The 27,005-nt window shown below is 47.9% G+C and overlaps 1 protein-coding gene across 2 annotated transcripts in view; it reads left to right on the forward strand.

Moving 5' to 3' along the window:
• Nucleotides 1-10,860, forward strand: part of LOC142243085 (glyoxylate/hydroxypyruvate reductase B-like) — a 42,972-nt gene extending 32,112 nt beyond the window's left edge. Inside the window, exon 6 of one of the 2 annotated variants that reach the window (XM_075314663.1) lies at nt 10,426-10,860. In XM_075314663.1, coding sequence (XP_075170778.1) covers nt 10,426-10,582 — 157 coding nt within the window. In that variant the 3' untranslated portion in view covers nt 10,583-10,860. Of the gene's footprint in view, nt 1-3,765; nt 3,996-10,425 lie in introns of those variants that run through there. The other variant, XM_075314662.1, reaches the window with a different exon arrangement.
• The last annotated feature ends 16,145 nt before the right edge of the window (nt 10,861-27,005 follow it).

The raw sequence follows: 27,005 nt of genomic DNA on the forward strand, positions 1-27,005 counted from the left end.
AGACCATTTCAGAGCTCTGTTCTCCCGATTGGTGGGAGGCCAGCATTCAGATTCCAAGTAATCTGTAGTTATCACCTGTCCTGTAGATAGTTGATAACTTGCTAAAGGTCCAGTCACACTAAACAACTTACCAGCGATCACAACAACGATAGGGATCGCTGGTAAGTTGCTAGGAGGTTGCTGGTGAGATGTCACACTGCGACGCTCCAGCGATCCCACCAGCAACCTGACCTGGCAGGGATCGCTGGAGCGTCGCTACACGAGTTGCTGGTGAGCTCACCAGCAACCAGTGACCAGCCCCCAGCGCCGTGTGGAAGATGCTGCGCTTGGTAACTAAGGTAAATATCGGGTAACCAACCCGATATTTACCTTGGTTACCAGCGCACGCAGCTACACGTGCAGAGAGCAGGGAGCAGCGCACACTGAGCGCTGGCTCCCTGCTCTCCTAGTTACAGCACACATCGGGTTAATTATCCGATGTGTGTTGCAGCTAAATGTGCACAGAGCAGGGAGCAGCGCACACCGCTTAGCGCTGGCTCCCTGCTCTCCTAGCTACAGCACACATCGGGTTAATTAACCCGATGTGTCCTGCAGCTACATGTGCACAGAGCAGGAGCCGGCACTGACAGCTGAGAGCGGCAGAGGCTGGTAACAAAGGTAAATATCGGGTAACCAAGGACAGGGCTTCTTGGTTACCCGATGTTTACTGTGGTTACCAGAGTCCGCAGAAGCCGGCTCCTGCTGCCTGCACATTTAGTTGTTGCTCTGTCGCTGTCACACACAGCGATGTGTGCTTCACAGCGGGAGAGCAACAACTAAAAAATGGCCCAGGACATTCAGCAACAACCAGCGACCTCACAGCAGGGGCCAGGTTGTTGCTGGATGTCACACACAGCGACATCACTAGCAACATCGCTGCTATGTCACAAAAGTTGTTCGTTAGCAGCGATGTTGCTAGCGATGTTGCTTTGTGTGACGGGGCCTTTAGATTGGTATAATCCTGTAAGTACTTCTAGTTTTCATTTGTGCTCCATTTCTGATGACAATTTGGTTAAAGAGGGCCTATAAACATTTTTTTTAAATGATAAAAAGTATTAAAAAATACCCTTTTTAATATAGGTCAGAAAGATGAAAAAATGACCTGACTCACCTCTTCTGATCAGAACCTGCAGGAAAGTGAATTCTGGCATGCACACACCCAATAGATGCCATAACCATCCCACGACTATAAAACTGTGCTGACAGGGATGATTTTCAGCACTGTTTTTAGGTAGAGCTGTGAAATCTTAGCTGCCAGGAATATTGGAAAGGTGTCAGAATTCTCCTTTAAACAGAAGTTTATGCCTCCTGTATACTGTGTCATTTTCATAGAGTTCACTCTTGTAAAATACAGTTAGGTCTAGAAATATTTGGACAGTGACACAAGTTTTGACATTATAGCTGTTTACAAAAAAACATATTCCAGTTACAGTTATAAAACTATCATGGACTTAAGAAACAGACTCTCAGCTTTAACTTGAGGTTATTCACATCCTAATGTTTAGTAATGGTTTAGGAATTACAGCTCTTTAATATGTAGCTGCATCTTTTTCAAAGGACTAAAGGTAATTGGATAATTATCTCAAAAGCTCTTTAATGGGCTGTGTGGGCTGTTCCCTCGTTAGCCTAAATAATTAAGAAGGTAAACAATCTGGAGATGATTTTAGGTGTCTCATTTCCATTTGAAAGCTTGACCGGTAAACCCACATCATTAAGTCAAAGGAGGTCTCAATGGAGGAGAAACAGACCATTATTAGGCTGAAAAGAATAATTAAATCCATCAGAGAGATAGTAGAAAGGTTATAAGTGGCCAAATCAACAGTTTGGTACACTTTGAAAAAAAAAAAGAGCCCATTGGTGAGCTTGGGAACTCAAAAAAGCCTGGACATCTACGGAAGTGGTGGATGATCGCAAAGTAATTTCCATCGTGAAGAAAAACCCCTTCACAACATCCACCCAAGTGGAGAACACTCTACAGGAAGTAGGGGTTTCAGTATCTAAGTCTATGATAAAGAGAAGACTTCATAAGAGCAAATACAGAGGGTTCACCACAAGATGAAACCATTATTCAGTCTTAAAAATAGAAAGCCCAGATTAGAGATTGCCAAAAAAAACAGGTAGAGAAGGCAGCCCAGTTCTGGAAAAATATTCTTTGGACAGATGAAACTAAGATTAACCTGTATCACAATGATGAGAGGAAGAAAATATGTAGAAGGCTGGGAACGACTCTTGATCCAAAGCATACCACATCCTTTGTAAAACACTGGTGGAGGCAGTGAGATGGCTGAGCATGCATGGCTTCCAATAGTACTGGGTCACTAGTGTTTATTGATGATGTAACTGGAGAGAGAAGCAGCCAGATGAATAATGAAGTGTACAAGGCTATACTTTCTGCTCAAATTCAACCAAATGCAGCAAGGTTGACTGGACGGCGCTTCACATTACAGATGGTTAATGACCCCAAATATACTTTGAAAGAAACTTAAAACTTTATTAGGCAAAGAAGTGTAATATTCTGCAATGGCCGAGTCAGTCACCAGATCTCAACTCCATGGAACTGCATTTCGCATACTTAAGGCAAAACTTAAGGGAGAAACACCCACAAACAATGCAACAACTAAAGTCAGCTGCAATACAGGCTTTGTAAAGCATCACAAAGGAGAAAACCCAGCGTTTGGTGAGGTCCATGGCTTCCAGGCTTCAGGCAGTCACTGCCTGCAAAGGCTTCTCTACAAAGAATTAAAAATGAATATTTTATTTATGGCAAAGTTAATTTGTCCATTTATTTTTGAGCCCCTGAAATGAGAAGGAGTTATAGAAAAACAGTTGCAATTCCTAATGTTTCATAGGATATTTTTGTTTAACCCCTTCACCACCCGGTGATTTTCAAATTTTCATTTACATTTGTTCCTCCCCTTCTTCCAAGAGCCATAACTTTTTTATTGTTCCATCAATATAGCGACATAAGGACTTAATTTTTGTGGGACGACTTGTACTTTTGAATTACATCATTTATTATGCCCCATATTGTACTGGAAATGGGGAAAAAAATCCAAGTACGGTGAAATTTCAAAGAAAGTGCAATTCCACAATTGATTTGGGGGTTTTTAATTTACTGCTCTGTACAGCAGAAATGCTGATCTGTGAATGTTAGCGTTCACAGGAAGTTCGTCATGACAGAGATGGGAGTCATCAAATGCCCTACAGCTGTCATGACAGCCACAGCTCCCCGCGAATACATCACGGAGCTGTTCATAGCATTGGAAAATGGCAGCGGGAGATTGATAGTGGGTTTTAACTAGTTAGGCGCGGGTGGATCTCTGATAGGGTGGTAGCTGCACATGTTGGCTGATCAGATCAGCCGAAAAGTGCGAAGAAAGTTGCGGGCTTGCCGAGCGAGCCTGCATTAAAGGGATAGACACAACTTTGGATATACCAGTACGTCCAAGGTCGTGAAGGGGTTGTTTAAGTCTGAAAGTCTACACTTCAATTGCATCTCAGATTTTTCATTTTAAATAAAAAAATTGTGGCACACAGAGCCCAAATCACAAAAATTCCACCACTGTCCAAATATTTCTAGACCTAACTATATATGAATTACTTATATATGGACATGTTAGTATTTTTTCATCATTATTTTGAAAACTAAGTCTTGATTGGCCCTCTGTAAAATCTTGTCTCAGACTGCAGATTTGTCTCTAGAATTAAATTTACCTTTTTCCCTAGAGATCACCCACTGCTTAAAATGAGCAATGTTGTTTTAGCTCCCCACATGGGCACTGCAACCCGTGGCACTCTGCGCCTCATGATGGAAGACATGGTTCGAAGTATGATGGATGCTGTTAATGGTCTTCCAGTGTCCAATGAGGTCATCATCTGCTAAAATTAACATTTTGTAGTTTTGATTTTGATTGTGAGCTGCAATTGAAGGCTGAATAAAAGAACTTTTTTATGTGGATGTAGCCTTTTTTATTATGATTTTTATTATGTTTTTATGTATTATAATGTTTTACTTGTTTTGCTTATTGTACTTTTGCACTGTCTAAAAAGAAATTCATGTTAACGCAGTTTAACAAAATGGTTATCCGGCAGGAAATGTTTTAGAACAGTTGACAATTTACAACCACAGTTCCCAAAAAGTGGATACTGTGTAAAATGTAAAGAAAAAAAGAATACAATGTCATGGAAATATCTTAGCCATATTTTATTCCGAAAGCCAAAAAGAAAAGCAAAAACTAGCTCACCTGCAAGGCGTGCACAGATCAGACCCCCCCCATCTGGGAACAAACAAAAAAGAATATATCCAGCACTGAAAATTAACTCATTTAATACATATTAAAAATACAAACTGTAAACATGGAGAAGACAGACAAAAACCACACCTGGATCTGGTTACATGTTTCGAGGAACAATCGCTTAGGCTGCTTTCACACTTGTGTTTTTTGCATGAAGTTGCAATCCGTAGCCTTGAGGAAATATGGTATCCTGCAAAATATTTTGCAGGATTCCGTTTTTTTCCCCATAGACTTGTATGGACGATGGATTGCAACTGATGGCCTTGCGTTGCATCTGCCGCGTGACGGATCAGTCGTGGAACGACTGACCGTCGAGCGACAGGAACGCAGCATGTAGCGTTTTTTGTGCGACGGAATCCTATTTTTTCACTGCGCATGCGCAGCTTGTGTTTACTCAATGAAATCAATGTCTCTCTCTCGGCAGCTGAACGATCAGCTGATCGCCCGGCTTTTGTGAACGATCAACTGATCACCAGGCATCTGGCCGCCGGGTGATCGGCTAACCGTTCACAATAGCTGGCTGGTGGTAAAACGGTAAAAAAAACAAACAAAGAACGGATCGTTGTTTTGCAGCATCAGTCACATCAGTTATGCCACTATCTGCAACACATCTGTTGCATCAGTCACACAACTGAGTGTGATGGATGCAAAACAATGCAAGTGTGAAAGTGGCCTTAATCATAACCTGGATCAAACCTGGTAGACAAGGTTTAAAAGCACTACAAGGGTAACGCCCCTATGACACAGAAATGAGTACCCACATTAACCCTTTCCTATATGTAAATATGTATAAAAATACAATTTTATTTATTTTTTTTATAAATACAAAATCACATTAATAATGAAGCGACTAATCCATCTAACGTGTCTAAGCATTTCTTAAATGAAAATGGTGGAAACTTAGAGAGTTTCGAGTTTTTTCCCTAGAAAAAAATTCCCTGTTCTAAACGAGGTGGTGATAGGAGACGTACATTCCTTAATCGTGAAGTATATTGGATCCTTTGGCTGGACACGTTTCATCCTAAACGACTTAACAGGAGAACTGATCTAATAATGCATTAATGATTATTATATTCCTCTTTAAATAGAATACTGTGGTTTTGTATTTTTTTGAACCAAAAAATAAATTTGTATTTTTATACATATTTACATGTTTTTGTATTTAAATTTATCTGTATGAGAAAGGGTTAATGTAAGTTCTCATTTCTGTGTCATAGGGGTGTTTCCCTTGTAGTGCTTTTAATCCTTGTCACTATGTTTGATCCAAGTTATGAGGCTGTTCCTTGAAACATGTAAACCAGATCTAGATATGTCTTTTTTGTCTGTCTCCTCCATGTTCACAGTTTATATTTTTAATATGCATTAAATTAGGTAATTTTCAGTACTGGATCTTTTCATATTTTATTCACAACAGAACATATAACAGATAAGAATCTGAAAGTTATACATCTTTACATTTCACTTGAAAAAATTAAGTCATTTAGAAATTGATGTCAGCATCACATCTCCAAAAGTTTAAGACGGAGTTAATAAAAGGCTGGAAAAGTAAGTGCTACTAATGAATAATAGCTGGACGGTAAATTTTCAACATATAACTGTGTATAAAATGAGAATGTTAGGCTGGGCTCATACAGTGTTTACCGCTACGCTCAGTGACTCTGTTTGGCGTATGCAACGACAGGATGATTGACTATAATGCAGACGCAGTAACTGTGTGTTGTGCATCATTTTCAGCTGTATATGCCTATCTTAAATGGGCAACAAGATGTAGTCAACTACGTCTGGCTACCCACCTTCTATTGGCGTATATAGACAAAAATAATACACGACACAACACACTGTGACTCGTACGGTGAATGGCCTTGTCTGAGCATGACCCCAATTCCCATTTTGCGAGGTAAGCCCGGCTGAGCCACTGAACGTAGTGGCAAATAATATGTGAACATGCCTTAGAGAGACAGAGTCTCAAAAGCATGCAATGAAGAAGCCAAATATCAACACAATCCAGAAATGCTTCTGTCTTCTATGGTCCAAAGTGAATTTAAAATTGTCTGAAGGAAAATGGAAAACTGTTCTGTAGTCACATGAATCAAAATGTCAAATTCTTTATGGAAACCACTGACATTGTGTGCTGATGATTCAAGGAGAAGGGATCATCCAGCTTGTTATGAGGGCACAGTTCAAAAGCCTGCATCTCTGATGGGATGGGGTTGGGTTGCATTAGTACCTATGGCATAGGCAGCTTACATATCTTGAAAGGCACTACTATCAATGCTGCATTATACAGTATAGTGGTTTTAGAACAACATATGTTCCCATCCAGACAATAACTATTTCAAGGAAGGCCTTACATATTTCAGCGCAAGAAAATGCTAAACCACATACTGCATCCATCATAACAGCATGTCTTCATACTTCAAAGAAGAGTTGGTGAACTGGCCACCTGCAGTCCACACCATTCTCCTATAGAAAACATTTGGCACATTATAAAATTAAAAATCCAGCAAAGAAGACACAGAACCATTTGAGCTGCTAAAATCCTACATCAAACATTAATGAGATAATCACTTCCTAAACATTTACAGACTGTTATAAACTACTAGAAGGTGGCCCGATTCTACGCATCGGGTATTCTAGAATTTACGTATTGTGTAGTTCATGTATGATTTTTGTTATATATAGATATAGATATATAGATATATAGATATATATATAATAGATATATATAGATATAGATAGATGTTGTTGTGTGTACTTACCAAGTGTTTGTGTAGGGCGCTGTAGATGTTCTGGGTGTTGTTTGGGTGTGGCGGTGGGTGAGAGCGGTGTTGTATGTGTGTTGCATGTGTTGCATTGTTTGTGGAGCGCTGTGTATCTGTAGCGTTGTGTGTGTGTGTGTGTTGCGCGGTTTGTGTGTGTGTGCTGTGTGTTGGGGGAGGTATGTTTTGTGCAATGTGTGTGTTGTGCAGTATGTGCGTATATTTATGTATGCCACAGTGTTTGTTTGTTGGGTGTTGTGTGTGTGCGGCGTTGTCTGTGTGTGTGGGTGTCTGTGTAGGGCGGTGTTTGTGGTTCCCAGTGTGTGTGTGTGTGTGTGTGTGTGTGTGTGTGTGTGTGTGTTGGGGGGAGGTGTGCACCTCCCATCGTGCTCCATCCCCCATGCTGCGCACCCCCCATTGTGCTCCATCCCCCATGCTGCGCACTCCCCATCGTGCTCCATCCACCATGCTGCGCACTCCCCATCGTGCTCCATCCACCATGCTGCGCACTCCCAAACGTGCTCCATCCTCCATGCTGCGCACTCCCAAACGTGCTCCATCCGCCATACTGCGCACTCCCCATCGTGCTGCATCCCCCATGCTGCGCACTCCCAAACGTGCTCCATCCGCCATGCTGCGCACTCCCCATCGTGCTCCATCCTCCATGCTGCGCACTCCCAAACGTGCTCCATCCGCCATGCTGCGCACTCCCAACCGTGCTCCATCCGCCATGCTGCGCACCCCCCATCGTGCTCCATCCGCCATGCTGCGCACTCCCAAACGTGCTCCATCCGCCATGCTGCGCACTCCCAAACGTGCTCCATCCGCCATGCTGCGCACTCCCAAACGTGGTCCATCCGCCATGCTGCACACTCCCAAACGTGCTCCATCCGCCATGCTGCGCACTCCCAAACGTGCTCCATCCCCCATGCTGCGCACTCCCAAACGTGCTCCATCCCCCATGCTGCGCACTGCCAAACGTGGTCCATCCGCCATGCTGCGCACTCCCAAACGTGCTCCATCCCCCATGCTGCGCACCCCCCATCGTGCTCCATCCCCCATGCTGCACCAGCATCAGCCTCTCTGCCCGCAGCATCAGCCTCTCTCCTCCCAGCATCAGCCTCTTTCCTCCCAGTATCAGCCTCTCTCCTCCCAGCATCAGCCTCTCTCCTCCCAGCCTACCCCAGCCTCAGCCTCCCCCAGCATCAGCCTCTCTTATTTCAGCCTCCCACTCCCAGCCTACCCCAGGATCAGCCTCTCTCCTCCCAGCATCAGCCTCTCTCCTCCCAGCATCAGCCTCTCTCCTCCCAGCATCAGCCTCTCTCCTCCCAACCTCAGCCTCTCTTCTCTCAGCCTCCCCCTCTCAGCCTTCCCCAGGATCAGCCTCTCTCCTCCCAGCCTCCTCCAGCACGCCGTGCTCCTCTGCCGACACAGATCCGATCGCATACACACACACACACCCGATCGCATACACTCACACACACCCGATCGCATACACTCACACACACCCGATCGCATACACTCACACACACCCGATCGCATACACTCACGCACACACACATTGACGATAGTGCACATACGCGCTCACACTCACAACATCCGGAGATACCACATGCTTCTGGCCATGTGATCCTCCGGCAGGTCCTGGAAGTTCACTGCACAGTATCGCCGCCGAGAAGCAAGCGATATCCCAGGATGTTGTGAGTGTGTGGATGCGATGTGATGTGTGTGTGAGGTGTGTGTGAGAGTGAGTGTGATCTGATGTGTGTGTGTGCGTCCGTGTGTGTGTTATGTGTGTGTGTGTATGTTCCGCCGCTGCAGGACCTTGATGCGCTGGTAACTATGCTACCATGGTTACCAGCGTATCCCGTCCCCCGCTCGCACGGGAGCCCACACCAGCATACGGCGGCAACCCCAGCAATGCGAGGGTATGTGTCGGCTGGGTTGGCAGCGTACGCTGATGTCGGCTCCCGGGGGTACAGTACTCACCTGGGAGTCGTGGCTCCGTGTCGGTCGGTTCGGGGAATGCGTGCGGGGGGCGGGGCCAGAGCGAGCGTGCATTGCGTGAGGGGGTGGGGCGTGGGCGAGTTGCCTGGGCGAGCTGCCAATCCGTGCGGGGGGGCGGGGCCATGGCGAGCCCAGCGGCCAATCAGCTTTGTGTCACCGTAAGGACACAATTTTGGAGCAAGACAGACAGACAGAATAAGGCAATTATATATATAGATGGATCTACAAGATTTCCAAATCACTTAATTCTTGTTTTCTTTCCATTTTACAGTGTAAACTTTTTTGGAAAAGTGTTTATTATAAAAAAAATAAATAAAAAGGAAAATATACAGTACTCATTTAACGATTCCCTGATTTTTAAGTGTTGAGCCTCCAATGGTGCTGCCAGTCTTTGTTTACAGATGGAAGGCTCTTGACCACTATACTAGTCACGTAAAATGCCACTGTTATCACTGCTCAGCAATGGGAGCCATGATGCCAAAAGTGCAGCTCGTGACTGCTGCTGCCAGATCTACTACATAACAGTATTTACAATAATATTTACAATAACAATAGTATTTAGTTATGGGATAGGGCCTAAGACACCCGGCATGAAAATCGGTGCGAGTGGAGTGCGGCTAATATTAGCATATGTGTCAGCACACATGAGCGATTATTTTCTCAGCCCTAATCGGACCGAGAAAACAATCGCAGCATGCTGCAACTGTAATGCGAGACTCTTTCTCTCGCACCCATTCAAGTGTATGGGGCGAGAGAAAAATCGCACTGCACTCGCGGTACACCGGTGTACCGCGAGTGCACTGAGAGAATGGCAATAGCCGGCTACGGAGGAGAGAGGGAGATAAATCCCTCCGTCCCCTCCGCAGCGCAGGCCAGCCCCTCCTCAGTGCCAGCCTGCCCCCTGCAGCTGAGGTCCGCTCGCACGATCGGACCTCAGTCGCAGGGACACTCGCATGACACTCGGCTCTGCTGCACTGCCAGCGTGAGGCGAGTGTCATGCGAGGGGATCACAGTAGTCCCCATATGGCCCCAGCCTAAATAGTCATGTATGCAGCTGTTTTCTACTTATTACACTGCTGACAACACTCAAAATGCACTATAAAGTTATTAGCGCAGAACAAAACTTTATTTATTCACTTTACATATTAACCAAGTAAGAAACTTTGAGACATAAAATAAGTGATGAGTAAAGTGTACAGTCACCTTATTATAGTAACTGTAACAAAGAAATAGTCATAAGTCTTTTTTTTTTACTTCTACTGGAGACATTTTAGATTCTGTTTGTTAGCTTGACTTTTAACTAAATTCCTTTGCTTTTCTTCTAGAGATCACCCACTTCTAAACCTCAGAAATGCTATTTTAACACCCCACATGGGCAGTTCAACTTTCCAAACCAGATGGTTAATGATGGAACACATGGTACAAAGTATGATCGAGGCTATACACAATCTCCCTGTTTCCTATGGAGTTACCGTGAACTAACATAGGAAGACCTTTGAAGACTTCTTATATGCATCATTATATTCCAAAAATATTGGGAGCACATCATACGTGATCATTCAGACATTTAATGTCTTCCTGATTTCATTAACATATTCCTTATAGTTAGAACTGATCTTCTACACTCCAATCCATTGCCTCAAAATGAACGTTAAAAAGTTAATGTCACCCAAACATTTTTTATGATTTTTAATATAAAAAAATATAAAAACAGTGATGAAAACAATTTGTTTATTTTTTACTAAGATGGGACATTTATAATGGACTTCTGCATAATTAAAGGGATTGTCCAGTATTTTATATTTATGGTTTATACTTAGGATAGGTTATCAATATCAGATTGGTGGGAGTGCGACACTTGGCACCCCTACCAATTGGCTTTTCCAAATGTCGGCGGCAGCCAGTAGTGATCAGTTACAATGTTGCATATGTTCTTCAGTTGCCGGGTATGGCACCTCTGCACCTATTCACCTGCAACCACTATGCAGTTGACAGAGCTGTGATGTTCTTTTCCCCATCTGATCACATCTGGCCGGCGCAGGGAACAGCTGATGCTTTGATCTGTACTTTGACACAAAACTCACCCAATCTACACCACTTTTCTTGGTCAAAATCCAAGTGCCTTATTCACTTGGTGGTCAGATTTCATTCATAGAGGTACCTTTTAGTCAGTAGACCCCTAAAAAGGAAGGGAAGCACTGAGATTTTAGAAAGTTAGAGTATGATAACAATTAGTTCCATGGTTAACAAATTGTGGACTTAAATTGATTTCTTAATAAATATGTTAAGAGCCTTTGAACAAATTTTGACATGAAAATATGATCCATTTAGCTGCTAGGACCTCACCAGTTCATAGAATGAGGGTGCCTGGATTCATTTATAGTAAGTCTATGTGATGGAGGCATAAAAGTGAGCTCTGAAGCATTGAAAGAAGATACTGCTTACATACATAATTAAGTGTGGCCAGAACATATCTAGTAGAAGATGTTTTTATGTAGAACAGGTAGGGGAGACAGTGGTAGTCGTGTGTGCTGGGATTGCAAGGCCGCAGTGCAGCTGCTCGGTAACCTTTTGCCTCCCAATCGCCGCTCCACTGCAAGGACACGTTTGCCACGGTCCATTCTTTCTCTGAGTCAATAAAGGAGACAACCGTATATTTCCTTCAAACAACTGAACTTTACTGGTCTTCATTACAGGAAGTTTTTCCACTCGTATAACAAGGGCACCACCCATGGTCCCGACGGGGTTCCCTCCAGTCTCCAATCCAACATTAAATTTAACGGCCGACCACTTTCCTGGCACCTGAGCTCCATGGGACACTACTAGGCCCCTTATTCTCCCGTCTGACGTCACTTCCCCAACCGATTCAAATAGACAAAAAGTAGAAACAAGATTTGTCAGCTCACCCTCTCTGGCGACATCACGGATGGAGCTTGCAGTGCAGCAAGGATAAGGCAGATGAAGCCTTATCCAACGTGTGTGTCTTCATATAAAAAGATTCCAAAATACACTCTTGGCATTTAAAAACCATAGAAAAGTCACAGCTTCAAAAAGGGTGATTTAAAACAAAAACAGACCTAGCTTTGGCTTACACCTTATTCATTCTGTGTGAACATTACTTGTGAGGGAGACTAAAGGCCACGTCTCACTAAGCGACATCGCTGCTGAGTCACGTTTTTTGTGACGCAACAGCGATCTTGCTAGCAATGTTGCTGTGTGACATCCAGCAACGACCTGGCCCCTGCTGTGAGGTCGCCGGTCGTTGATGAATGTCCTGGACCATTTTTTGATCGTTGCTCTCCCGCTGTGAAGCACACATCGCTGTGTTTGACAGCAAGAGAGTAACAATCTGAATGTGCAGGGAGCCGGCTTCTGCGGACGCTGGTAACCAAGGTACACATCGGGTAACCAAGCGCTCTGCTTGGTTACCCGATATTTACCTTGGTTACCAGCGTCCGCAGCTTCTAGAAGCCGGCTCCCTGCTCCCTGCACACATAGCCAAGGTACACATCGGGTAACTATAAGCAAAGCGTTTTGCTTAGTAACCCGATGTGTACTATGGTTACCAAGCACAGCGTCGTTACACGGGTGACTGGTGGCTGATCTCTGATCGCTGTGGAGATCTGCCTGATTGACAGCTCACCAGCGACCATGTAGCGACACTCCAGCGATCCCTGCCAGGTCAGATCGCTGAAGCGTCGCTAAGTGTGACGGTATCTTTAAAGCATTGCTAGGTTAATTGGGGGATGCCCTCATAGCAGGGGCCAGTCCATTGGAGCTGCACCTATCTGGCAGGTAATGGGATTAATGAATCCCATTTGGATTTGGATGGAGATGTTTGGGTGGAGATATGTGAATAACTAGAATAATAGATATTTGGATGGAGCTGTGTGAATAACTTATCAGGTGTCAGTGTAAACCTCATACACACTGTGAATGGACCTCACTCATAGATCAGATCTTGTGGGCTGTTGATACCTGTGGGGACTCTGGTTTTTAACTGATAAATCCAACAGGTCGCCCTGTTGGTGAGGTTTCTTTTCCTGTCACCACCACAAAAGGTTTCAATGTCTTTGACTTCAAAAGTGGATACCTTGCCATCATCTCTATTGATAAAATGCTTTGATATAGCAGAACGTTTGCCTGTGACTTTATTTGTGGTGTCAGACAGGTGACGTCTTATCCTTATTTTCAGGGGCCCTCCTGTACAGCCCACGTACTGCAGGTCACAGGCTGTGCATGTTATTAAATAAACGACGTTTCTTGTGTTGCAGTTTATGTAACTACTAGAAGGTGGCCCGATTCTATGCATCGGGTATTCTAGAATTTACGTATTGTGTAGTTAATGTATGATTTTTGTTATATATATATATATATATATATATATATATATATATATATATATATATATATATATATATATATATATATATATAATATAGATGTTGTTGTCTGTAGTTACCAAGTGTTTGTGTAGGGGCTGTACATGTTCTGGGTGTTGTCTGGGTGTGGCGGGGGGTGAGAGCCGTGTTGTTTGTGTGTTGCGTTGTGTGTCGTTATTTGTGGAGCGCTGTGTGTCTGTATCGTTGTGTATGTGTGTTGCGCGGTTTGTGTGGGTGTGGGGTGTGTGTGTGTTTTGGGGGGAGGTATGTTTTGTGCAATGTGTGTGATGTGCGGTATGTGCGTATATTTGTGTGTGCCGCGGTGTTTGTGTGTTGGGTGTTGTGTGTGTGCGACGTCTGTGTGTGTGTGTGTGTCTGTGTAGGGCAGTGTTTGTGGTTCCCAGTGTGTGTGTGGTGTGTTGTGCAGTGTGTGTGTGTGTGTGTGTGTGTGTGTAGGTGTGTTTTGGGGGGAGGTGTGCACCCCCCATCGTGCTCCATCCCCCATGCTGCGCACCCCCCATCGTGCTCCATCCCACATGCTGCGCACCCCCCATCGTGCTCCATCCCCACTCCCCATTGTGCTCCATCCCCCATGCTGCGTACTCCCCATCGTGCTCCATCCCCCATGCTGCGCATTCCCCATCGTGCTCCATCCCCCATGCTGCGCACTCCCAAACGTGCTCCATCCCCCATGCTGCGCACTCCCCATCGTGCTCCATCCCCCATGCTGCGCACTCCACATCATGCTCTATCCCCCAAGCTGCGCACTCCCTAACGTGCTCCATCCCCCATGCTACGCACCCCCCATCGTGCTCCATCCCCCATGTTGCGCACCCCCCATCGTGCTCCATCCCCCATGCTGCGCACTCCCCATTGTGCTCCATCCCCCATGCTGCGCATTCCCCATCGTGCTCCATCCCCCATGCTGCGCACCCTCCATCGTGCTCCACAGTCACACATCAGACAGTAAACACGCACACATCTGATCGCATACACTCACACACACCCCCCACTTCTCCCTGTGCCCACCGGTGGGCGGTCCCAGCAGCTGTGCTGCACGCCGTGCTCCTCTGCCGACACTCACAGATCCGATCGCATACACTCACACACACACACTCACACATCAGAATACACTCACACACATCCGATCGCATACACTCACACACAGACACACTGACGATATCACACATACGCGCTGACACAATCACAACATCCGGAGATACCACGTGCTTCCGGCCATGTGATCCTCCGGCAGGTCCTGGAAGGTCACTGCACAGTATCGCCGCCGAGAAGCAAGCGATATCACGGGATGTTGTGAGTATGTGGATGCGATCTGATGTGTGTGTGAGGTGTGTGTGAGAGTGAGTGTGATCTGATGTGTGTGTGTGTGTGTGTGTCCTTATGTGTGTGCGTGTGTGTGTGTTCCGCCGCTGCAGGACCTTGATGCGCTCACCTCGAGGCGAGAGGCCATTCTGTGGGGGGGCGGAGCCTGGACGAGCGGCCAATCCGTGTGGGGGGGAGGAGCCGAGGCGAGCGGCCAATCCGTGAGGCCAAGCGGCCAATCCGTGTGGGGGGCGGGGCCATGGCGAGCCCAGCGGCCAATCCGCTGTTTGTCACCGTAAGGACATGGCCAATCTGTGCGGGGGGGCGGACCCGAGGCGAGGCGAGCGGCCAATCCGTGCGGGGGGAGGAGCCGAGGCGAGCGGCCAATCCGTGTGGGGGGGGGGCGGGGCCATGGCGAGCCCAGCGGCCAATCTGCTGTTTGTCACCGTAAGGACATGTCATGGTAAGGACACAATTTTGGAGCAAGACTGACACACAGAATAAGGCAATTATATATATAGACTAGAAGGTGGCCCGATTCTACGCATCGGGTATTCTAGAATTTACGTATTGTGTAGTTCATGTATGATTTTTGTTATATATATAGATGTTGTGTGTAGTTACCAAGTGTTTGTGTAGGGCGCTGTACATGTTCTGGGTGTTGTCTGGGTGTGGCGGGGGGTGAGAGCGGTGTTGTTTGTGTGTTGCATTGTGTGTGTTGCGTGTGTTGCGTTGTTTGTGGAGCGCTGTGTGTCTGTAGCATTGTGTGTGTGTTGCGTGGTTTGAGTGTGTTTTGGGGGGAGGTGTGTTTTGTGCAGTGTGTGTTGCGCGGTATGTGCGTATATTTATGTATGCCGCGGTGTTTGTGTGTTGGGTGTTGTGTGTGTGCAGCGTTGTCTGTGTGTGTGGGTGTCTGTGTAGGGCGGTGTTTGTGTTTCCCAGTGTGTGTGTTGTGCAGTGCGCGTGTGTGTGTGTGTGTTGGGGGGAGGTGTGCACCTCCCATCGTGCTCCATCCTCCATGCTGCGCACCCCCCATCGTGCTCCATCCCCCAAGCTGCGCACTCCCCATCGTGCTCCATCCCCTAAGCTGCGCACCCCCCATCGTGCTCCATCCCCCATGCTGCGCACCCCCCATCGTGCTCCATCCCCCATGCTGCGCATTCCCCATCGTGCTCCATCCCCCATGCTGCGCATTCCCCATCGTGCTCCATCTCCCATGCTGCGCACTCCTAAACGTGCTCCATCCGCCATGCTGCGCACTCCCTATCGTGCTCCATCCCCCATGCTGCGCACCCCCCATAGTGCTCCATCCCCCATGCTGGCCGCAGCATCAGCCTCTGTGCCCGCAGCATCAGCCTCTCTGCCCGCAGCATCAGCCTCTGTGCCCGCAGCATCAGCCTCTGTGCCCGCAGCATCAGCCTCTGTGCCCGCAGCATCAGCCTCTGTGCCCGCAGCATCAGCCTCTGTGCCCGCAGCATCAGCCTCTGTGCCCGCAGCATCAGCCTCTCTGCCCGCAGCAACAGCGTCTCTCCTCACAGCCTACCCCAGCCTCAGCCTCCCCCAACATCAGCCTCTCTTCTCTCAGCCTCCCCCCTCCCAGCCTTCCCCAGGATCAGCCTCTCTCCTTCCAGCCTCCTCCAGCACGCCGTGCTCCTCTGCCGCCACTCACAGATCCGATCGTATACACTCACACTCACACCCACCCGATCGCATACACTCACACCCACCCACCCGATCGCATACACTCACACCCACCCGATCGCATACACTCACACCCACCCGATCGCATACACTCACGCACACACACATTGACGATATTACACATAGGCGCTCATACTCACAACATCCGGAGAAACCACATGCTTCCGGCCATGTGATCCTCCGGCAGGTCCTGAAAGCTCACAGCACAGTACCGCCGCCGAGAAGCAAGCGATATCCCAGGATGTTGTGTGTGGATGTGATGTGTGTGTGAGGTGTGTGTGACAGTGAGTGTGATCTGATGTGTGTGTGTGTGTGTGTACTCACCTGGGGCTCCGTGTCAGTTGGGGGAATGCGTGCGGGGGCGGGGCCAGAGCGAGTGTGCATTGCGTGAGGGGGCGGGGCCTGCAGAGAGCCGGGGCGAGAGGCCAATCCGTGTGGGGGGCGGGGCCATGGCGAGCCCAGCGGCCAATCAGCTTTGTGTCACCGTAAGGACACAATTTTGGAGCATGGCAGACAGACAGACAGACAGACAGACAGAATAAGGCAATTATATATATAGATTAATGTTGTAGGATATTTGGTGGCTGAGGAGCAGAATTTTTTGGAGTTACTCATATGTCTGCAGCAGGTGCACACTGTATGGCCACACTTATAAGATCCTTTAGTACTCAGCCAGGTTTTTTCATCTTTTTTCAGCATGTCATTTCTGAAGGAGAAAGGATGTTATTCAAACTAGGAGCTTTTCTAGAAATAAAACGGACTGGCTTGAACAAGATGGTGTCTAATTTCTTATCGTGGCTGAGCATGGGGATTCTCTTTTTAATGATATTGCTGATTTATTTGAATTGTGGGCTATAAGTGGTTATAAAGGTGACAGTGTCATTACTTGATCTGTTACAATGTTTACTGACAAAAAAAGTGTATCACAGTCAATGTTGCTGACGATTTTATCTGCTTTCTCCAGCATCATTTGGAGTAGCCGTGTTTAGAGAGACAATTTTTCACAATCTCTTTATTTTCATTATACAGGTGATCTGCTGTGGAATTTCTTTTGGATCTGTATAGCTCTCCCATCAGGATATTTTTACTTACATGATGAGGATGGCAGGATCCAGCGTGAAGGATGGAATTTGTGGCAGTGTTTTTTCTGTAGGGCAGGCGTGGGAAACCTTTTTTCAGCCGGGGTCCATTTGGAAATTTCTACCAACCTTCGGGGGCCGGACAAAATTATCAATGTGAAAATGACCCTGCTATATTTGGTCAAACAATAATTAACTTACCCCTATTGTGGCGGCCGGAGCTGCTTCTCTTTGGTGCAGCTGTGATGTTTGGTGATACTAATCATGTTTCTTCTCACAGCTGCTTTTTCATTTTTGTCTATGTCTGGAGCGCAGTCAACTCTTTGTCATAAGATTGGTAAATCATATACATCACAGGAGACACTGGAGGCACATATAACACAGAGGAGACACTGGGACTGCTGTATATACATCACAGGAGACATTGGGGGCACATACATCACACAAGGGGTTGGGGACATGTATATGCCCCAGCCCCTCCTGTGATGTATATGCACCTAGTCCCTCCTGTGATGTATGTGCCCCCAACTCCTCTTGTGATGTATATGCCCCCAGCCCCTCCTGTGATGTATGTGCCCCCAGCCCCTCTTGTGATGTATGTGCCCCCCGCCCCTCCCGTAATGTATGTGCCCCCCGCTGCTCCATCCCCCATGCTGCGTACTCCCCATCGTGCTCCATCCTCCATTCTGCGCATTCCCCATCGTGCTCCATCCCCCATGCTGTGCACTCCCAAACGTGCTCCATCCCCCATGCTGCGCACTCCCCATCGTGCTCCATCCCCCATGCTGCGCACTCCCCATCGTGCTCTATCCCCCAAGCTGCGCACTCCCTAACGTGCTCCATCCCCCATGCTGCGCACCCCCCATCGTGCTCCATCCCCCATGCTGCGCACCCCCCATCGTGCTCCATCCCCCATGCTGCGCACTCCCCATTGTGCTCCATCCCCCATGCTGCGCATTCCCCATCGTGCTCCATCCCCCATGCTGCGCACTCGCAAATGTGCTCCATCCCCCATGCTGCGCACTCCCCATCGTGCTCTATCCCCCATGCTGCGCACTCCCAAACGTGCTCCATCACCCATGCTGCGCACTCCCCATCGTGCTCCATCCCCCATGCTGCGCACCCCCCATCGTGCTCCATCCCCCATGCTGCGCACCCCCATCGTGCTCCATCCCCCATGCTGCGCACTCCCCATCGTGCTCCATCCCCCATGCTGCGCACTCCCCATCGTGCTCCATCCCCCATGCTGCGCACCCCCCATCGTGCTCCATCCCCCATGCTGCGCACCCTCCATCGTGCTCCACAGTCACACATCAGACAGTAAGCACGCACACATCTGATCGCATACACTCACACACACCCCCCACTTCTCCCTGTGCCCACCGGTGGGCGGTCCCAGCAGCTGTGCTGCACGCCGTGTTCCTCTGCTGACACTCACAGATCCGATCGCATACACTCACACACACACACACACACTCACACATCAGAACACACTCACACACATCCGATCGCATACACTCACACACACACACACTGACGATATCGCACATACGCGCTGACACAATCACAACATCCGGAGATACCACATGCTTCCGGCCATGTGATCCTCCGGCAGGTCCTGGAAGGTCACTGCACAGTATCGCCGCCGAGAAGCAAGTGATATCACGGGATGTTGTGAGTATGTGGATGCGATCTGATGTGTGTGTGAGGTGTGTGTGAGAGTGAGTGTGATCTGATGTGTGTGTGTGTGTGTGTGTCTGTTCTTATGTGTGTGCGTGTGTGTGTGTTCCGCCGCTGCAGGACCTTGATGTGCTCACCTCGAGGCGAGAGGCCATTCCGTGGGGGGGGGCGGAGCCTGGGCGAGCGGCCAATCCGTGCGGGGGGGCGGAGCCGAGGCGAGGCGAGCAGCCAATCCGTGGGGGGGGGAGGAGCCGAGGCGAGCGGCCAATTCGTGAGGCCGAGCGGCCAATCCGTGCGGGGGGGCGGGGCCATGGCGAATCCGTGAAGGCGAGCGGCCAATCCGTGTGGGGGGCGGGGCCATGGCGAGCCCAGCGGCCAATCCGCTGTTTGTCACCGTAAGGACATGGCCAATCCGTGCGGGGGGGGCGGACCCGAGGCGAGGCGAGTGGCCAATCCGTGCGGGGGGAGGAGCCGAGGCGAGGCGAGCTGCCAATCCGTGGGGGGGGCGGGGCCATGGCGAGCCCAGCGGCCAATCCGCTGTTTGTCACCGTAAGGACATGTCATGGTAAGGACACAATTTTGGAGCAAGACAGACAGACAGAATAAGGCAATTATATATATATAGATTAATGTTGTAGGATATTTGGTGGCTGAGGAGCAGAATTTTTTGGAGTTACTCATATGTCTGCAGCAGGTGCACACTGTATGGCCGCACTTATAAGATCCTTTAGTACTCAGCCAGGTTTTTTCATCTTTTTTTCAGCATGTCATTTCTGAAGAAAAGCCTGGGAGAAAGGATGGTATTCAAACTAGGAGCTTTTCTAGAAATAAAACGGACTGGCTTGAACAAGATGGTGTCTAATTTCTTATCGTGGCTGAGCATGGGGATTCTCTTTTTAATGATATTGCTGATTTATTTGAACTGTGGGCTATAAGTGGTTATAAAGGTGACAGTGTCATTACTTGATCTATTGCACTTTTTTTGTCAGTAAACATTGTATCACAGTCAATGTTGCTGACGATTTTATCTGCTTTCTCCAGCATCATTTGGAGTAGCCGTGTTTAGAGAGACAATTTTTCACAATCTCTTTATTTTCATTATACAGGTGATCTGCTGTGGAATTTCTTTTGGATCTGTATAGCTCTCCCATCAGGATATTTTTACTTACATGATGAGGATGGCAGGATCCAGCGTGAAGGATGGAATTTGTGGCAGTGTTTTTTCTGTAGGGCAGGCGTGGGAAACCTTTTTTCAGCCGGGATCCATTTGGAAATTTCTACCAACCTTCGGGGGCCGCACAAAATTATCAATGTGAAAATGACCCTGCTATATTTGGTCAAACAATAATTAACTTACCCCTATTGTGGCGGCCGGAGCTGCTTCTCTTTGGTGCAGCTGTGATGTTTGGTGATACTAATCATGTTTCTTCTCACAGCTGCTTTTTCATTTTTGTCTGTCTGGAGCGCAGTCAACTCTTTGTCATAAGATTGGTAAATCATATACATCACAGGAGACACTGGAGGCACATATAACACAGAGGAGACACTGGGACTGCTGTATATACATCACAGGAGACATTGGGGGCACATACATCACACAAGGGGTTGGGGACATGTATATGCCCCAGCCCCTCCTGTGATGTATATGCACCTAGTCCCTCCTGTGATGTATGTGCCCCCAACTCCTCTTGTGATGTATATGCCCCCAGCCCCTCCTGTGATGTATGTGCCCCCAGCCCCTCCTGTGATGTATGTGCCCCCAGCCCCTCTTGTGATGTATGTGCCCCCCGCCCCTCCTGTGATGTATAAGTCACAGGAGACGCTGAGGACATGCACATCACAAGAGGGGCTGGGGACATGCACATCACAAGAGGGGCTGGGGCGCAGGCACCACAAAATAGGGGCTGGGGTGCAGGCACCACACAAGAGGGGCTGGGGCGCAGGCACCACACAAGTGAGGCTGGGGCGCAGGCACCACACAAGTGGGGCTGGCAGGCACCACACAAATGGGGCTGGGGCGCAGGCACCACACAAGTGGGGCTGGGGCGCAGGCACCACACAAGTGGGGCTGGGGCGCAGGCACCACACAAGTGGGGCTGGGGCGCAGGCACCACACAAGTGGGGCTGGGGCGCAGGCACCACACAAGTGGGGCTGGGGCACAGGCACCACACAAGTGGGGCTGGGGCGCAGGCACCACACAAGTGAGGCTGGGGCGCAGGCACCACACAAGTGGGGCTGGGGCGCAGGCACCACACAAGAGGGGCTGGAGCGCAGGCACCACTGGGGGGGCACAGATATCACTTGCGGAGCCCTGACATCAGTGGGGGGGGAGAGGGGCACACAAACCTGGGGTGATACACAGCATTGTGGGGCACACAGCACTGAGGGGAGGGGGGCCCCAAAGCACTGGACAGGGTACACAGCAGCAGAGAGCTGGCGCTGGACACACAGCAGCGCAGGACTCACAGCACCGGAGAGCAGGCACCGGACACGCAGCTCCGAGGGCCGGGGGGCGGGCACACAGCTCCGAGGGCAGAAGGCGGGCAATGCAGAACACTAAACCCGCCCACAAAGTAAGTCCTCTCTCGCTGGCACTGGCCAGCGGGAGAACGCATTGGTCAGCACAGCAGCACATGTGCGGATTTAAAGGGCCGTCGGCCCACAAGATGGCGGTGGCAGCTCAAGCACTGCTGCCCTAGGGAATCTGCCCGGGGGCCGCATAAAAGGGCATGGCGGGCCGTATACGGCCCGCGGGATGGAGGTTCCCCATCCCTGCTGTAGGGGGATATGGTGATTATTATTATTATTATTTATTATTATAGCAACATTTATTCCATGGCGCTTTACAAGTGAAAGAGGGTATACGTACAACAATCATTAACAGTACAAAACAGACTGGTATAGGAGGAGAGAGGACCCTGCCCGCAAGGGCTCACAGTCTACAGGGAATGGGTGATGGTACAATAGGTGAGGACAGAGATGGTTGCACAGTGGTCTACTGGACTGAGGGCTATTGTATGTTGTAGGCTTGTTGGAAGAGGTGGGTCTTGAGGTTCCTCTTGAAGCTTTCCACGGTAGGGGAGAGTCTGATTTGCTGAGGTAGAGCAATCAGAGTATGATAGCTAGAGTATGGGGGATGCACGGGAGAAATCTTGTACGTGATTGTGGGAAGAGGAGATAAGAGAGGAGCAGAGAAGGAGATCTTGTGAGGATCTGAGGTTGCATGCAGGTAGGTACTAGGTCACAGATATAGGGAGGAGACAGGTTGTGCATGGCTTTGTATGTCATGGTTAATGTTTTCAACTGGAGTTGGGTGATGGGAAGCCAGTGAAGGGATTGGCAGAGTGGCGAGGCTGGGGAGTAGCGAGAGGAGAGGTGGATTAAGCGGGCCGCAGAGTTTAGGATAGATTGGAGGGGTGCAATAGTGTTGGAAGGGAGGCCAGAGAGCAGGAGGTTGCAGTAGTCGAGGCGGGAAATGATGAGGGCATGCACTAATGTTTTTGCTGATTCTTGGTTAAGGAAAGCACGGATCCGGGAGATATTTTTGAGTTGTAATCGGCATGAGTTGAAGAGGGCTTGGATGTGTGGCTTGAAGAATAGAGCAGAGTCGAGGGTTACTCCAAGGCAACGAGCTTGTGAGACTGGGGAGAGTGAGCAACCATCGAGTTTGATGGAAAGGCTTGTTGGAGGAGATGAGTGAGGAGGAGGAAAGACAATGAACTCTGTTTTGTCCATGTTAAGTTTTAGAAATCGCGCAGAGAAGAAGGATGAAATAGCAGACAGACATTGTGGGATTTTGGTTAGTAGAGAGGTAATGTGAGGTCCAGAGAGGTAGATCTGTGTGTCATCGGCATAGAGATGATACTGGAAGCCGTGGGACTCTATGAGCTGTCCCAGGCCGAAGGAGTAGATGGAGAACAGCAGGGGTCCAAGAACTGATCCTTGGGGGACACCGACAGATAGGGGACGAGATGAGGAAGTGGTGTGAGAATGGGAGACGCTGAAAGTTCGGTCGGTTAGGTATGAAGAAATCCAAGATAGGGCCAAGTCTGTGATGCCCAGAGATGAGAGAATCTCTAGTAGGAGGGAATGGTCTACTGTGTCGAAGGCAGATGGCAGGTCCAGGAGGAGGAGGATAGAGTAGTGTCGCTTGGCTTTGGTGGTTAGTAGGTTATTAGTCTTTAGTTAGAGCAGTTTCAGTGGAATGATGCGGTCGGAGCCAGATTGTAGCTGGTCAAAGAGGGAGCAGGATGAGAGGTATGAGGACAGTTCAAGATGGACATGCTGTTCTAGTAGTTTTGAGGCATAAGGGAGAAGGGATATGGGGCGATAGTTTGACACAGAGGATGGGTCAAGGGAGGGCTTTTTGAGGTTGGGTGTAATAGAGGCATGTTTAAAGCATGAAGGGAATACACTAGTTGTTAGTGATAGGTTGAAGAGATGGGTTAGGGCTGGGATGAGGACTGCGGTAATGTTGGGGATGAGGTGCGATGGGAGTGGGTCCAGTGCACAGGTTGTTAGATGTGATCTTGAGAGTAGAGTGGAAAGATTGTTTTCTGTCATGGTGGAGAAGCTGGATTTGGAGGAAGAGGGTTGAGTAGCTATGATGAGGAGCTGTGGTGATTGTGGGCCAAAGCTTGCTCTGATGATGTCAATCTTCTGCTTGAAGAAAGAGGCAAAGTCTTCAGCTGAGAGGAGAGGAGAGGGAGGTGGTGCTGGAGGACAGAGGAGAGAATTGAAAGTATTTAATAGCTGTTTAGGGTTGTGAAAGAGAGAGAACATATGAGGGATGAGAAGTAGGTTTGTTTGTGATCACTGAATCTAAATTTATTTTTAGTGTTACATCTAAAAAATTGGTGACTTTACCACCGATTTGATGGGTGAATTTGAGATTCATGTCGTTATCACTAAAATAATCCATACATTCCAACTCCAAGTCCCTAGATCCGTCCCATATTAGCAGCAGGTCATTTATGTAATGACCCAGCCATCTGATATGGGAGGAGAAGGGATTGGCATCAGAAAATATGTACAAAGTTTCCCATGCCGCCATATACAGATTGGCGATTGAAAGGGAGAAGCCCACCCCCATGTGGGCTCCGCAAATCTGAACAAAAAATTCTTTGTTGAAGGAAAAATAATTGTGTTTTAAAAGAAAATCAACCAACAAGACCAAAAATTCTTGTATTGGAATTGTGTAACTGCTGAAGTCTGAAAGATGTTTGGATAAGATGAGAATAGTCAAATCATGCATAAGTGATGGATACAACACCTCCACGTTACAGGTGATGAAAATACAGTCACTGTACCATGTAGTCTTGTCAAGGGATAATATGAGGTGCTTGGTTTCGCTGATGTATACGGGTAAGTTGTAAGTTGTATCCCAATTAACCCAGCAATGCTTTTAGTCTCCCTCACTAGTAATGTTTACACACAATAAATAAAGTGTAAAGGGTACTTTACACACTGCGATATCGGTACCGATATCGCCAGCGTGTGTACCCGCCCCATCGGTTGTGCGACACGGGCAAATCGCTGCCCGTGACGCACAACATCGCCCGGACCCGTCACACGGACTTACCTATTCTGCGACGTCGCTGTGACGGGCGAACCGCCTCCTTTCTAAGGGGGTGGTTCGTTCAGCGTCACAGCAGCATCACTGAACCGCCGCCCAATAGAAGCGGAGGGGCAGAGATGAGCGGGACAAACATCCCGCCCACCTCCTTCCTTCCGCATTGTGGCCAGGAGGCAGGTAAGGAGAGCTTCCTCGTTCCTGCGGTGTCACACGGAGCGATGTGTGCTGCCGCAGGAACGAGGAACAGCTTCATTACTGCTGCAGTAACGATATTTGAGAATGGACTCCCATGTCACCGATGAATGATTTGGCACGTTTTTGCAACAATGCAAAATCGCTCATATGTGTCAAACGCAACGGCATTGCTAAAGCGACCGGATGTGCGTCACAAATTCCGTGACCCCAACGAGATCGCTTGAGCGATGTAGTGTGTAAAGCCCGCTTTAGCCGAAACTAGTCTGTTTTTGTTTTTAAATCCCCTTTTTGAAGCTGTGACTTTTCTATGGTTTTTAAATGCCAAATGTGTATTTTGGAATAAAGGAATCTTTTTATATGAAGACACACATGCTGGACTCCTGCTTCATCTGATTTAAATAGTCCTTAAACCAATCTGTCCCACCCACAGGGATTAGCTTGCACTTGGGAAGGGCTGAGTGCAACAGCACTCCTCCGTTCGTGCTTCTGGCCATGACCTCCCCTTCTCCTTTAAGGGCCCACTGACCTTCGGTCTCGCAGGAGATTTCTTTTGGTTTTCTCATCCAGGAAAGAACGGATGCCACTCCAACCGACTGGACTCAACCCCTCTTCTGGAGATGCAGTTCCAACAGTCCTCTCAAGAGCAGAACTCGCATGTCTGAGATCAAAGGGTTGATCCTTAGGATCTAGTAAATCAAAGTGTATATTTGGGCTTGTTCTCTGTATCTCCTAATGGGGACTCTTCTATCCTCCTTCTGCATCCTGTCCTATTTATTCTCTATTATCCTCTCACTTAACCCTTGGTCTGCCTACCCAAGTGCCAGCACAGCCATTACTAAGCCACATTGTCACCTGGTAGCCATTTACAACATACAAGTTACATTTTATTACATTTAATAAAACCTTCTGTGTGCTGGCTACTTCTGAAAGGAGGTGGCGTAGCCCTGACCCCCCCTACCCCCTACAGTTGCATAGATCATTGCAAATTGATCAGGATGCTGAAAGGGAATAGATGCAGGTCTAGTGCAAATGGTAAAACATGGGAGACCCTGCAAATTGCGTTCTGTGCACAGCATTTATGTGCAAATTACAGTCCACTGGAGGAAAGTACAATGATGGTGTAAGCATTGCATTGTCTTCAGGGAGCTGCCTGATTAAGGGATTATTCCCATTTTCATAGATAGGTATTTTCAGGTAGTACTTGGAAAACAATTACTTTGCAATTAATAGATTATTATAATTTGAGATAACATCACTTTTCTTTTGCTTACAGCTCATTGCCTAGGGAACTGATCACCACTGTTGACTAGCTTGTAAGCGCTGCTCTAAAGCTGGCTGTAACCATGAAGTATCAAAGGGGTCCTGGATAGCTTCAATTCAGTGTTTATAAGCTCATTATAAAAGACTGGCAAAAAATGGAAAAGCCAGCTCACCTGAAGCACATGGAGCACATATAATCGCTCTGAGGAAGCATGGAAGATCCAAGAAAGTGAAAATAAATCCAGCTACAAGATCATGATAAAATTCCAAAACTTTATTGCAAAGATAAAATCCAAATCAGTGCAGTAAGTTCAAACTGACCCCATTGATCATATGCAGTGATCGTAGGTGGCATGGCGCTACATGTGTTAGACACCACTGCGTTCCTGTGCAGTGACTTCTAAAACTCCATACCGCCTACGATCATTGATCACTGCATCTAATCAATGCATATGTAAAGCACCCAAACTCTGTCTTTTTTTCCCAAAGTCTGTGTTTGGTACGAACACCGAACCTTGCGTGCGCTCATCTAACTCTAATGCTAAATTGTATTACCCTCATATTATTATTATTATTATTATTATTTATTATTATAGCGCCATTTATTCCATGGCGCTTTACAAGTGAAAGAGGGTATACGTACAACAATCATTAACAGTACAAGACAGACTGATATAGGAGGAGAGAGGACCCTGCCCGCGAGGGCTCA

This window comes from Anomaloglossus baeobatrachus, chromosome 6 (assembly GCF_048569485.1).
Source record: "Anomaloglossus baeobatrachus isolate aAnoBae1 chromosome 6, aAnoBae1.hap1, whole genome shotgun sequence".
NCBI lineage: Eukaryota > Metazoa > Chordata > Amphibia > Anura > Aromobatidae > Anomaloglossus > Anomaloglossus baeobatrachus.